General features: G+C 66.7%; 2 protein-coding genes across 3 annotated transcripts in view; one reads left to right on the top strand and one right to left on the bottom strand.

The window, feature by feature from the left end:
* Window positions 1-17: 17 nt before the first annotated feature.
* Window positions 18-9054, bottom strand: DCST2 (DC-STAMP domain containing 2). Its single transcript, XM_039251284.1, is given in 17 exon segments — window positions 18-217; window positions 2357-2500; window positions 2600-2693; window positions 2981-3108; window positions 3386-3516; window positions 4475-4575; window positions 4688-4855; window positions 5516-5680; window positions 6214-6371; window positions 6521-6734; window positions 7244-7309; window positions 7455-7652; window positions 7872-7973; window positions 8200-8370; window positions 8520-8859; window positions 8861-8967; window positions 8970-9054. Coding segments are annotated over 17 exon segments (2556 nt in total). The 3' UTR covers window positions 18-33.
* Window positions 9046-11550, top strand: part of DCST1 (DC-STAMP domain containing 1) — a 13484-nt gene continuing 10979 nt past the window's right edge. For both annotated transcript variants that reach the window (XM_039251476.1, XM_039251477.1), the window contains exons 1-3: window positions 9046-9110; window positions 9378-9503; window positions 9572-9646. In XM_039251476.1, the coding sequence (XP_039107407.1) occupies window positions 9053-9110; window positions 9378-9503; window positions 9572-9646 (259 nt within the window). In that variant the 5' untranslated portion in view covers window positions 9046-9052. The remainder of the gene's footprint in view (window positions 9111-9377; window positions 9504-9571; window positions 9647-11550) is intronic.

Raw genomic sequence — 11550 nt, forward strand, 5'->3', positions numbered from 1 at the left:
TAAGATTCACACTCGTGTTTGCTTTTGGGTCCTTTATTTGGGGGTCAGGTGCGAGGGGTTGGGAGGAGAGGGCGGTACGAGACCGAGGAGCTGGGGTTCTGAAGCGGGAGAAGGGCTGCTCCGGGGCCCAGGGGGCGTGGGAATCCTGCGAGGTAGGGCCTCAGGTGGGGCCTCTGTGTCCTCTGCCCTCTGCGGAGCCCCCTTCTCGTCCAGGTCACTAGTGAGGAGAGCAGGGGAGTGGCCTGGCCCCCTGTGCTGTTTCCACAGGTGCACCCCCGCCCTGTCGGTTCCCATCTGCCCTGCTCCTCCGGATGCCCGAGGCCGGCTGGTGCGCAGGGGCCAACGGGCAGTCCCTTGCTAAGGTCACATGGCCAGCTGGGGCAGACCCAGTAGTGGCCTCGGCGGCGTACCTACCCATGGCTTCTCCACCCCACCCCCACCTCGTCACACTCCCCCTGCCCCATCAGCCCTCGCCTGTGCCCACCGCAGCCTTCACGCAGCCCCCCTGGGAGGAGGAGGCCGCATGTCCTTCTCAAGCCCTGCTGGCACCTGGCGCTGCGCCCCGGGGCCTCTGGTGGCGCCTGTCCCCCGTCCCCCTCCCCAGCCACCTGCCCCCCAGCCCCCAGGGCGCCTGTGCCAGACCCCAGCTGCTTGTGCGTGTGGCCCCCAGCCTCCTCGCTGGGCACTCACCCACCTCTGGCCTTTGAGTCCTTGACCTCTGACCTCTGCGGCTGTAAGGACTTTTGCCTCTGCTTCTGCTGGGACACCCCTGAACCCCGGCTGCCCTCTGGATTCGTCCCAGAATTCTTTCCCGGCCGTCGTGACCCATCCTCTGTGTCCCTCCTGGCCGCCCCCCCCCCCCCCCCCCCCCCCCCCGCCAGGAAAAGGCCTCAACCCTCAAATCCCGTTCGCGGCTTCACTTCTCACAGCCCAGCACGCTGGAGGCCGTCTCCACAGGCTGCGGCTTTCAGCATCACCCGGGCCTGCTCCGCTGCCTGGAAATCCCTCCCCCCCCCCCCCCCCACCCCGCCACCCCGGCCCCGGCCTCTTTGCTGTCTGCCAAGGCAGGTATTTTGACCCCCATACTGCTCCTTGGAACCTAGATTCTGCTCCCAGCCCCTTCTGCGCTGTCTCAGCAGGGCTCCCTGACCTCTGACCCCCAGGGAACACGCCCACCGGCTCCTGCCACAGGGGCGCCACCCTGTCCACCTGCCCTAGATGCCCTCACCTCCTACGGCCTGGCTCCCCCATCCGCGGAGAAGGAAAGTCTCTCCCCCCCCAGCCCCCCCCACCCCGCCCCGCAGGCCGGCCCCTGCTGCAGGGCACGAACTCCCTCCTCTTCACCAGCTTCCCGTCCTTACGGACAGCAGTTTAGAACCAGAATTATCAGGCCCCTGGCGCCTGTGACGAAGAAGAGCCGCGTCTACTTGTCACCCCTCGGCCCGTGTGACCTGGCTTTCCCGGGGCTGCAGAAACGTTCCCACAGGCAGCCACCAGGCCCGCTGGCCAGGCTGCAGCCTCCCCCTCCTCGCCCACCTCATGGAATTACGTGTGCTGGGCCCTCCGTGTTCTCCAGCCTCTCCCCTGCTCGCTTTGGGCCGGAGCCCTGAGCGGCGGCCCCTTCCCTTCTGCTGCCCCGCCTTCACCCCCGCCTGTGCTTCCACAGCCCTGGCGCCACAGGCCCCGAGCCTTCCTAGCTGGCTCGCTGCAGAGCCCCCAAGGTCCTCAAACCGGGCCCTCCTCGTTCCCCAGGGCACCCCCGGCCCGGGCGGGAACCCCGCCGTCAGCACCTCCGTCCGAGGCCACGCCGGCTCCCCGCCCTGTCCCAGAAGGCAGCTGTGAGCCGGTCAGCCCCAGGTCCGCGGCCGGCCTCGCCGCCCCCCGACTTCCCCGTCCTCTGACCTCACCCGACGGACACACAGCCTCGCTCGCGCCCTGCCCCCTGCGCCCCCGCACGAAACAGCTCACATCCTCCAGGCTCACCCCGGGCTCCCCTGGGCTGCTGTCCCCCCCATGCCGGTCAGCCCAGCACACCCCCAGGGCGCCCCCGCCCAGCGCTTTCACCTCTCCCCTGCAGCCTTTATTCACGCGACCCCATCCCCAACCTGTCCTTCCTCCGCGGTCTGCCCTGCCCCGTCCCCCCTGGGCTGGGGCCCATCCACGCTGCTGTCGCTCATGCGGTTGACGTCACCCCCACAGTTTGGCAGGCCGGGCACTGGGCAAACCTCCTTCCCTCGCTGCCCTCTCCCTTCACCTCTGCCTCCAGCTCCAGCAGAGGCCCGGGCACCCAGAAGCCCTTTGCAGATGTGACGGGTCAGGCCCAGCCTCCCAGGCCCCAGGCCCCCGCCCCCCTCACCTGGCCTCGGGGCTGGACTCCGAAGGCAGGGTCCTGCCCAGCGCTTCCGGCAGCTGTGGGCGCAGCAACCACTCCCGCTCAGGGGCCCTCGTCGGAGCTGCTGCGGCCAGCCGCGGCGGGGGGCCGTCCTCGTCGCTGGAGTCCCTGGAGAAGCTCCCGTCAGCGCACGGCCCACAGAGGTGGGGGGGCGGGGGGCTCCCACCGCCCCCAGCCTCTGGCCGCCCCGTCTCTCTGGAGACTCACAGCTCGGGCTCCAGGTCCCCCTGGTGGGAGAGGGGAGCCGCACACACGGAGCACGTGTTGTCCAGGAGACGGAAGCAGGTAGAACAGAAGAGGCCTGGAAAACGCAGCAGCAGGAGGGAGGCGGCCCTCCCCTCCGCCTCCCCCTCCCGAGCCCCCAGCCCCCAGCCTGGGGGAGGGGCGAGTCAGGTGCTGCCAGGGAGGGGCTGCGGAAGAGTTAAGGTAGACGCAGGGACAGTGAGCCCCCCGCCAGGAGAGGTAATGACGGGAGGGGCTGCAGAGACCGTTCCCTCAGGGGCCGCAAGGGGAGGCCCCGGGTGATTGTCGCCAGGCACACGTGGCCGCGGCTGAGCCCCACAGGGAGGCGCGTGCCCGGACGCTTACCCGGGCAGCCGGGGGTAGCGCAGGACACCAAGTCCTCCGCCTCCTCCCCGCCGTAGCCCTGCGCGCAGCCCAGGCAGTGCTGCTGCGGCGGCCAGAAGTGGGCGACCACCGGAGCCAGACGGGAGCACCTGGGGGTCCCAGACACTGAGCAGGCGGCCCCACCCCCACCGCCTCCCCCCTCCGGGGTAGGACTGCCCGCAGCCTGAGCTCCATCCCGAGCAGCCCCAGGGTCCTGCCTTCCTCCCTTGACGCCCCACCTCCCGGTGAGCCAGGCGAATGGCATGAACCGGCACCCTCTGCAACCCGAGCCTTGGACACTCGGGAAGGGCTGTGGTCCATTCTGACCTCTGGCTCTTTTTCTGTCCCCTCTTGCCCCACTCCTGGAAGGAAGGACAGTGGGCTCACCGCCTGGCCAGCAGCTGCAGGACACTCGTGTGGCCCTGGTCAGCCGCCCGCCGCCTCACTGTTCGGTGCAGGGCAGCCGACAGACTGGTTCGGCGGCTCAGAAGTAAGTTGTAAAGGTAGGAGATCCTCTCCTGGTGGAGGGGAGGCCAGGTGGGAGCACCTTGGTCCTGTGCCCGGGCCTGGAATGCCCTCTGCCCTCCATCCGGCTCATCCCTCGAAGCTTGACCCCTTCTTTGGGAGCCTCTGCACATCCCCGGGTGAGGTTTCCCATTCTCTCCTCCGGGTTTTCATACCACTGATAAATTCATTCATTCCCTAATAAAACATTCCCTCTCTCTCTCTCTTAAAGATTTTTAAAAATTTTTAAATGTTTTTTAAAAGAGATTTTTAAATAATTTTTAAAAAAGTTTTTATCTATTTATATCAAGAGAGACAGAGTGCAAGCTGGGGAGGGACAGAGAGTCTCAAGCAGGCTGTGCTGCTAACGCAGAGCCCGATGCGGGACTTGATTCCACAAACCGTGAGATAGTGACCCGAGCTGAAACCGAGTCTGACGCTGAACCGACTGAGTCACCCAGGCGCCTCCCAAGATTTTGTTTTCTTAAGTAATCTCTACACCCAGTATGGAGCTTGAACTCACAACCCTGAGGCCCAGAGTCTCAGGCTCCCGGACGGCCAGCCAGGCGCCCCTGTAACATCTTCTACTTGTAACATCTCATTAAAGGCCGGTCTGGCCCGCCCGAGACCGTGAGCTCCTGGGTGCGTCCTGGCACCCGTGGGGCAGCACAGCGACCGGACTACACGATGCCCAATAGGTGATCCGTAGGTGAGCCAGCAGGGGCGAGCTGCCTTCACACCCCAACGAGCCGACACGCCCCTCCCCGGGGCTGTTCGCACGACTCCGGAGCCAGGTCGGCTCAAAACGCCGCGCCCTCTCTCAGCCCCATCTGGGCCCAGAGACCAACAGTCAGGGAAGGCGCTGTGGGGTTCAGCCCGCGGAGGGAGGACCGGGGCTGCGGAGCGACTCGAGGCTTCGCCAAACCCAGGCAGACACACAGGGGGCGGGCCGGGGGGGCTGCGGACCCTCACCTGCTCCCGGGACGGGTAGTAGGAGGCGCAGATGGCCCGCCGCAGCCGGCTGACGTAGTGGCCGAACAGCGTCACGAAGCAGCACAGGCCGTACATGATGCCTGAGGGCGCAGCGGGCGCACGGGGCTGCTGTCCGAGGGCACCAGGCGCCCCCCACGCCCTGATGCTGTCTGCGCCCCCCACGCCCTGGGGCCCCCGGGGGGTGGTTGGTACCGATGGCGACGTAACCGGTGGCGTCAGGCTCCGAGGGGCGCAGGACACAGCGCGGGGACAAGACGCTGATGTTGCTTCGCTGCAGGACGTCGAATGCCGACACCAGGTCCCGGTAGATCTCCCAGGTGTAGCCAGCGCCCTCGACGGTCACGGACACCAACACGGGGCCTGGCGCAGAGGCCTGTGAGGCCCCGCCCCGCCCCTGCGGGCCGGCCGCTGAGCTGGAGGGGGCGGCGGGACAGCCCCCTGCGCCCAGCCAGGGGCTTCCGACCAGCCGGCCCGAGGACCCACCCTACCTGAGAGGGCCTGGGCGCCCCGAGTCCCTCCCTGCCCCCACGACTGCCCGGAAGCAGGCGTTTGAAAGCGTTTGCTAAGCACTGACTGTAGCAGCCGCGGGGCTGAGTGCTTTATTGATTGTTGGGGGCTTTTTTTTTTCTCTTCTTCTGTTGGACCTCTGGTAGACACAGGATTAGATTAATTATATTCTGTGGTTTACGGCATGTTCTCAATCAATGGCCTACCAGACTCAGACACACGCGGTGTCACGTACCCCAGAGGGGCTGCGGGGCTGGGGTGAGCACCTCGCGGAGGGCAGAGCTGGGATGGAGCCCAGGCCTGTGTGAGTCCAGCTCCGGTGTTTTTAACTACCCTGTCGTGGCATAACCACAAACTGGACACAGGGGTCACTGGGCAGAGGACAGAGTTGGAAGAGGGGCAAAGCCAGGCGTAGCCGAGTGACACTGACTTGGGGCCGCCCGGGCATCACCCCCCAGGACCGAGGAGGGCAGGGGGGAGCCGGCCAGGGGCTGCGGGAGGTCAGGAGCTCACTGCGGGCCACGATCTCCCCCTGCAGCTGGTGCCGAGCCAGGTCCAGCACCCAGAAGACAGAATAGTCCAGGAAGACCAGGAGCAGCACCAGGAGGAGGTACCGGACAAGGCTGAAGATCGCCAGGATATAAAAAATCTGCTCCCACCGGGACAGGAAGATGGAACCTGGGTGGGAGGCGGTTAGGAGGGTGCTGCCCTGTCCCCCGCCCACCGGGCTCCCGGTCCCCCAAGAGACCTCTGCCTGGGGAGGGCTCCTGCCCCCACTGAGTGGGCCGTTGGTTGATCTGGAAGGTGACGAAGCTGTGAGGACCCCTCAGCAAGGGCGGGAGGCGCAGATGGGGGCTGAGGCTGGGGGTGGGAGCTCAGCCTCTGTGCTTGGGTCCCTTTCCAGTCTTCAGCGTTCCGCCCTTCGGGGGCTTCCCTGGCCCCCTCCCCCCAGACTGCGTCTCCACGTTAGCACACTGGCACTTCTGACCTCACACCCGGAAGCCTCCCTTCCCCTGGCTGGCGCCCACTCCCCGCTAGCCTGCCCTCTGCCTGGATGTGCATCGTGCTCCCGGGAGCACCAGCCACCTTGTCACACGCTACAGTGCGGCGACTTTCCCCTTTCGGACACAAGACCCCCAAAGACAGTGCTGAGCGTGCGTGGGCTTAGGGTCAGGGCCAGCTCGGCGTCCGGTGCAGACCCAGGCCCTCACCCGGCTGGATGTAGTGCCTGGCCTCGTGCGCACTGAGCGGCAGCACCGTGGGCAGCCCCGCCCTTGAGCGGGCGTCTTCCATGAGCAGAAATCGGCGGGTGATGTAGACGTTGTCGAAACTGATCCAGTTCAGGTAACAGTACCGGTAAAACAGGGCTCTGGGGGGGGGTGTGCGTGAGGCCCCTCAGCACCCGCACCAGACCCCACAGGGCACCGCCCTCCCCACCGCACACCGCTGCCCCCAAGCTCCAGCCCCCAGGGGCGCGGGGACGAGCTGACGCCTTGCCCGGAGCCCCCAGCCCCTCACTGGAGGTAGAGGAGCGTGAGCAGCAGGGGTGTGGCGTAGCCCATCAGGAGCATGACCTCGCGGACACGGAGCAGCTTCAAGCTCACGGCTTCCTGCAGGTCCAGGGCCACCTGAGACAGGCTCCGGGAGGCGTTGAGGTCCACGGAGAAGTGATGGGTGGCGGTTACGTTGAACTCAAACTCCTGACGCACCCGGTTAATCAACTCCCTCACAGCTGGGGCCGGCAGGTGCCAGGAGCCGGGAGTCAGGGGGCGAGGGCCTGGCCCAGCTCTCGGACCAGCCAGGACCCCACGCTGGGACCTGCTGTGGGCGGGGGCGGGGACACAGCCTCCACAGTCCATGCCTTCACTCGGCTCCTGCTGCCGTGCCGCCATGACCTGGGGGGGCCCTGATCCTCTCCCCGTCCTGCCCCGGGGGGGGGCCCTGATCCTCTCCCCGTCCTGCCCCGGGGGGGGCCCTGATCCTCTCCCCGTCCTGCCCCGGGGGGGGCCCTGATCCTCTCCCCGTCCTGCCCCGGGGGGGGGCCCTGATCCTCTCCCCGTCCTGCCCTAACTTGAGGTTTGGTGTGCACCTCCCCCTTGCTGGGCCTCCCTTTCCTGGGTAACTTCTTAGGGTCGTTTCCTTGCGGCCCCGCATTCTCATTCTGGGCGAGAGCACCCCGAGGAGCCCAGGGACCACCCAGGAGCACCACCTGCGGCGGGGGGGGATGGGGGGGGCACTCACGGATGCCAATGGTCTTGCGCAAGAAGGGCTGGATGTACTTGGGGATGACGCAGAACACCTGGACCACTGAGGCCCGAGACTGAGTGTCCGGAGGGAACAGACACGTAGCCCCTCCCTCTCTCGGGGACCGACTGCTCGCAGAGGCCTCCCGCCCCCCAGGCTGGTCCCCTCGGCCCCCTGCCCCCCGAGCCGCCCCGCTGGCCCCTCTCACCGCTGGCCAGTCCGCAGAGCACCAGCTTGAAGGGCGTGAGCACGTAGCACAGGTGGTAGGCCCGCGGGATGGCCCCCATGCAGCTGTCCTTGGCGCCGTCGAAGGCCCGCGAGCACTTCACGTAGGGGTTGCCCAGCTCGGCGTTGCACACGTCTCCGATGTGGAGGAGCCAGTACCACACGTTCCGCAGCGCCCTGGCTGGGGACGGCGGGGGCGGGGGCTGCAGCATCTGCCCAGGGGTCTGGGGGCCTCCGGGATGCCCCCCCCCAGAGCAGGAGACGCCAGCGGGCAGGGTGTGCTGTACCCAGTGGGTGCTAGTCACGCCCAGGAGGGGCCCCCGACATCCTGGGCCTGGACAAGGGTGGAGACGCAGGGTGAAGTGTGACGCCCCCCAAGCACACGTGCGAACGTGCTGACCTACATGCCTCACGCCATCCATGATTGACCGAAAGAACTTGCGGACCCGGTCAGCCACCTCTTTGGCCTTCTGGGCAATGGCCTTAATCTTGTCCAGTGCACCTGAGAGGCGGGGGGCCGGGGGAGGCTGTGGGCTTCTCGCCGTCGGCCCCCAGACAGGGGGGTGGGAAGGAGGCAGCCACCTGGGAGGTGGGGAGCCTCTGGCCGGGCCTGGGAGACCGTCTGGCCGTGGAGTAGACCAGTGGGTGAGGATGCGGGGGTCTAACTGGGGAGAGGAGAATGGGGCCAGGGACGGAAGACAGGGGTCATGGGGGCCGGGAGGCCTCACTGATGAGGGGCTGCTTGGCCCGCTCCAATGCTTCAGCGGTCTGGTTCAAGGCCAGCTCCGCTCCGCAGGCCACGGCCTTGCTGGCCTGGGTGAAGTTGTGCAGGGTGTTGGCACAAGGTCCTTGCAGCACCAGCCCGAAGGCAGCCACCATCAGGAGGGTCCGGCCCTGCTCTGGGGAAGGCAGCTCCATCAGAAACAGGATTCCAGCCTTGCACACAGCAGCATCTGCAAGGCTCTCGCGGGAGCTTCCAGAATATTTCCCTCGAGCCTCCCCATCCCCCAGGACCCCGCCTGCCGCTCCCCCCGGGCGCCAGGCTCACTGGAGAAGGCCTGGGGCAGCAGCAGCAGGACGGTGGCCCGCACCCGGCCGGAGAAGGCCATGCCGAGGCCGAGGAAGACGGCCAGAGCCAGGGTGCCCGCCAGGCAGCCCCAGGGGCTGTGCCCTTCCGCCACCAGCTCCAGGAGCCCGTAGGCCGTGGCCAAGGCCAGGCCCAGTGCAAACCCCCCCAGGCTGCGGACCACCGCCCGCGCTGCGCTCGGGCCCTCTGCCGCCACGGCGGGCATGGCTGCTGAGTCCGAGTGTGTGCCTGTTTCCGGGAGCTGTCGCTGGGTTCTGGGTTCTTCTGGGCCTCTGGACTCCTCACCACATTCTAAGGTTCCGGAAGCTTGTGCTGCACCTGTCTTGGAGAGCCTTGTGCAGCTGCAGGACTGGGGAGGGGCAGGCAGGGCTCGAATCTCCTTCCCCAAGTCTCAGAGCAGAGGGGGCAAGAGACAGAGCCGGCAGGCTGTGGGCGCGGCCGAGGGACAGAGCACAGGACACCCGTGGCACAGGCGGGGTGCCCAGAGCAGACGCATGGTCATCACACCGCGTGAGGAAGGGGCCACGTGGCAGGGGAAGCCCCCCCACACCAGTGAGTCAGCCCCAGAGGCCCTGCCCTTTCCCAGAGTCCCCCTGGGCCCCCACGCCTTCCCTGCCCCCCGCGGGTCCCCCAGCGCCCGCTCCTCTCACCCAGTGGCCCCTCCGGCCAACCCCTCTCCTCCTCTGCCCCCCAGCTGCCCTGCTTCCTCAGGGTCCCTCCGCCCCTCCAGGAGGCCCCAAGTTCCTGCCACCCCCCTGCAGGTCCCCCAGCCTCCCTCCTGCAGGCCCCTAGCACTAACGAGGCCCCTCTGACCCGCAGCGGTACAGAGGCTCCTGACCTGGGGGCTGCCCGCCCCCTGCAGCCGATTCCTACAGCGCCAGCCGGGGGAGTTTCCGGTCACTGCCTTCCTGCTGGGCGCGGGCACCGGGGGGCTCCTGGCCGTGGGTGAGTATGGGGCGGGGGGCAGGGCTGGGACCCGCCCTCCGACCTTTGACTTGACCCTGCCCCCTTAGGTCTCTTTCAGCTCCTGGTGAACCCCATGAACATCTATGAGGATCAGAAGATGGTGGCATTGTACAGCCTGGTGGGTTAGTGCTGGCCGAGGACGGGGACGCTCTGGAGGCGGGGGGGGGGCAGGCCTGGAGGGTTCCGGGTCCCGGGAGGGGGTCCAGGCTTGTGTCTTTGTCCCCAAGTGCCCCTGTGGCCTCAGCCTCCTCCTGGGCTTTGAGGGGAGACGCAGGGGCAGGAGTCTCTCAGCCAGCGGGAGAAACCTTGTCCTCAGGGGCCCTTCCCGCCCAGCAGGACCCGCGTTACCCACGTGGCGCAGGCCACGCCCGTCTCTCCGGACCTCTCTGGCCTTGCTTCCTGCTGCTTCGCTCCTTCATTCGCTCATTCACTCAGGCATTCATTTGTTCACTCATTCGTTCCGTCCGTCAGTCAGCGCTCCCTGGTCCTGCGGAGGCTCAGCACTGAACAATGTCTGCGAGCCCCCGGGGGGGAGAGTTAGGCAGCAAAGGACCGAGGAAGGAGCGAGAGCATTTCTGATGGTGACAAGGGCGTGAAGAGAGGAAGCTGGGAGTTCGGGAGGAAGGCGGCTGGGGAGGTGTGGGCCTGAGTAGTCAGGGAAGGCTTCTCGGAGGCGACGCTGCTGTGGGGGGCTCAGGTCGAGAGGTGCCAGGCTGCAAGAACAGAAAACGCGCCTGCAAGTGGTTCAGCCACCGAGAAAACTGGTTATCTCACGTAACAACAAGGTTCCAGGTCGAGCGGTGTCTGGAGTCTGGATAATTCAGCGGCTCGGTCAGCCCCCCAAGGACCCAGGTTCCTCCTGCCTGGTTTGTCTGCCATGTTGGGCCCGGCAACCACCCGCCTCGGGTCACAAACCGGCCGCAGCAAATCCAGGCATCTCGTCTTCATCGGACGATGTCACAAGACCGGAACCTTCCGTCTTCGTGCCTCCCGTAAGGAGGAGGAGGACTCTCCTGGACCCCCGGCCAGCCTCCCCGTGTGGCCCTGTGGCCAGAGCGACCTGACCTGTGTGGGGCCGGCACGCGCGGCTCCTTCTCCAACCACAGCCCCACTGATGGCCTTTCCCACGGACCCTTGCTTGCTTCTTGATTTCATTTTTTAAAAATTTTTTTATGTTTTATTTATTTAGGAGAGAGAGAGAGAGAGGGAGACAGCGTGAGCAGGGGAGGGTCAGAGAGAGAGGGAGTCACAGACTGAAGCAGGCTCCAGGCTCCGAGCTGTCAGCACAAAGACCGATGCGGGGCTCGAACCCACGATCCGTGAGATCATGACCTGAGCCGAAGTCGGACCCTTAACCACTGAGCCCCCAGGCGCCCCTTGATTTCATTTTCAAGACCTGCTCCTGCTTCCGTCACCGGGACTGTTTCTGGGGTTTGAAAGGTCTGGGCCGGTCTATCTACGTGCCACCCTGCTGCCTTCCCCAGCCCCTTCCCTCCCCGGGCCCTGCCCCCCACCCCCAGCCCCTAGTTCCCGCCCCCTGCCCTCCTCACCCCCCACAGCCCCAGCTCCCTGCCCCCACCCCTGCCCCCCCACGGGATGGGGGGGTCCCACAGTGGAGGGGCCGGCCGGTCCTTGTATTTGTTTCCCCACTTCCTTCCTCTTCTGCTTCTTCTGATGTCAGAAGGGATTTGAGGGAAAGGGATGTAAGCCTGCCACCCGCAGTGCCCGCCTAGTGCCGCCCGCAGTGCCCGCCTAGTGCCGCCCACAGTGCTCGCCTAGTGCCGCCTGCAGTGCCCACCTAGTGCCACCCGCAGTGCCCACGGTGCCATCCACGGTGCCTGCCTAGTGCCGCCCGCAGTGCCCACGGTGCCATCCACGGTGCCTGCCTAGTGCCGCCCGCAGTGCCCACGGTGCCATCCACGGTGCCTGCCTAGTGCCGCCCGTAGTGCCCATGGTGCCATCCACGGTGCCTGCCTAGTGCCGCCCGCAGTGCCCACAGTGCCATCCATGGTGCCTGCCTAGTGCC

This window comes from Hyaena hyaena, unplaced genomic scaffold (assembly GCF_003009895.1).
Source record: "Hyaena hyaena isolate Hyena2069 unplaced genomic scaffold, ASM300989v1 scaffold_385, whole genome shotgun sequence".
NCBI classification, from domain to species: domain Eukaryota; kingdom Metazoa; phylum Chordata; class Mammalia; order Carnivora; family Hyaenidae; genus Hyaena; species Hyaena hyaena.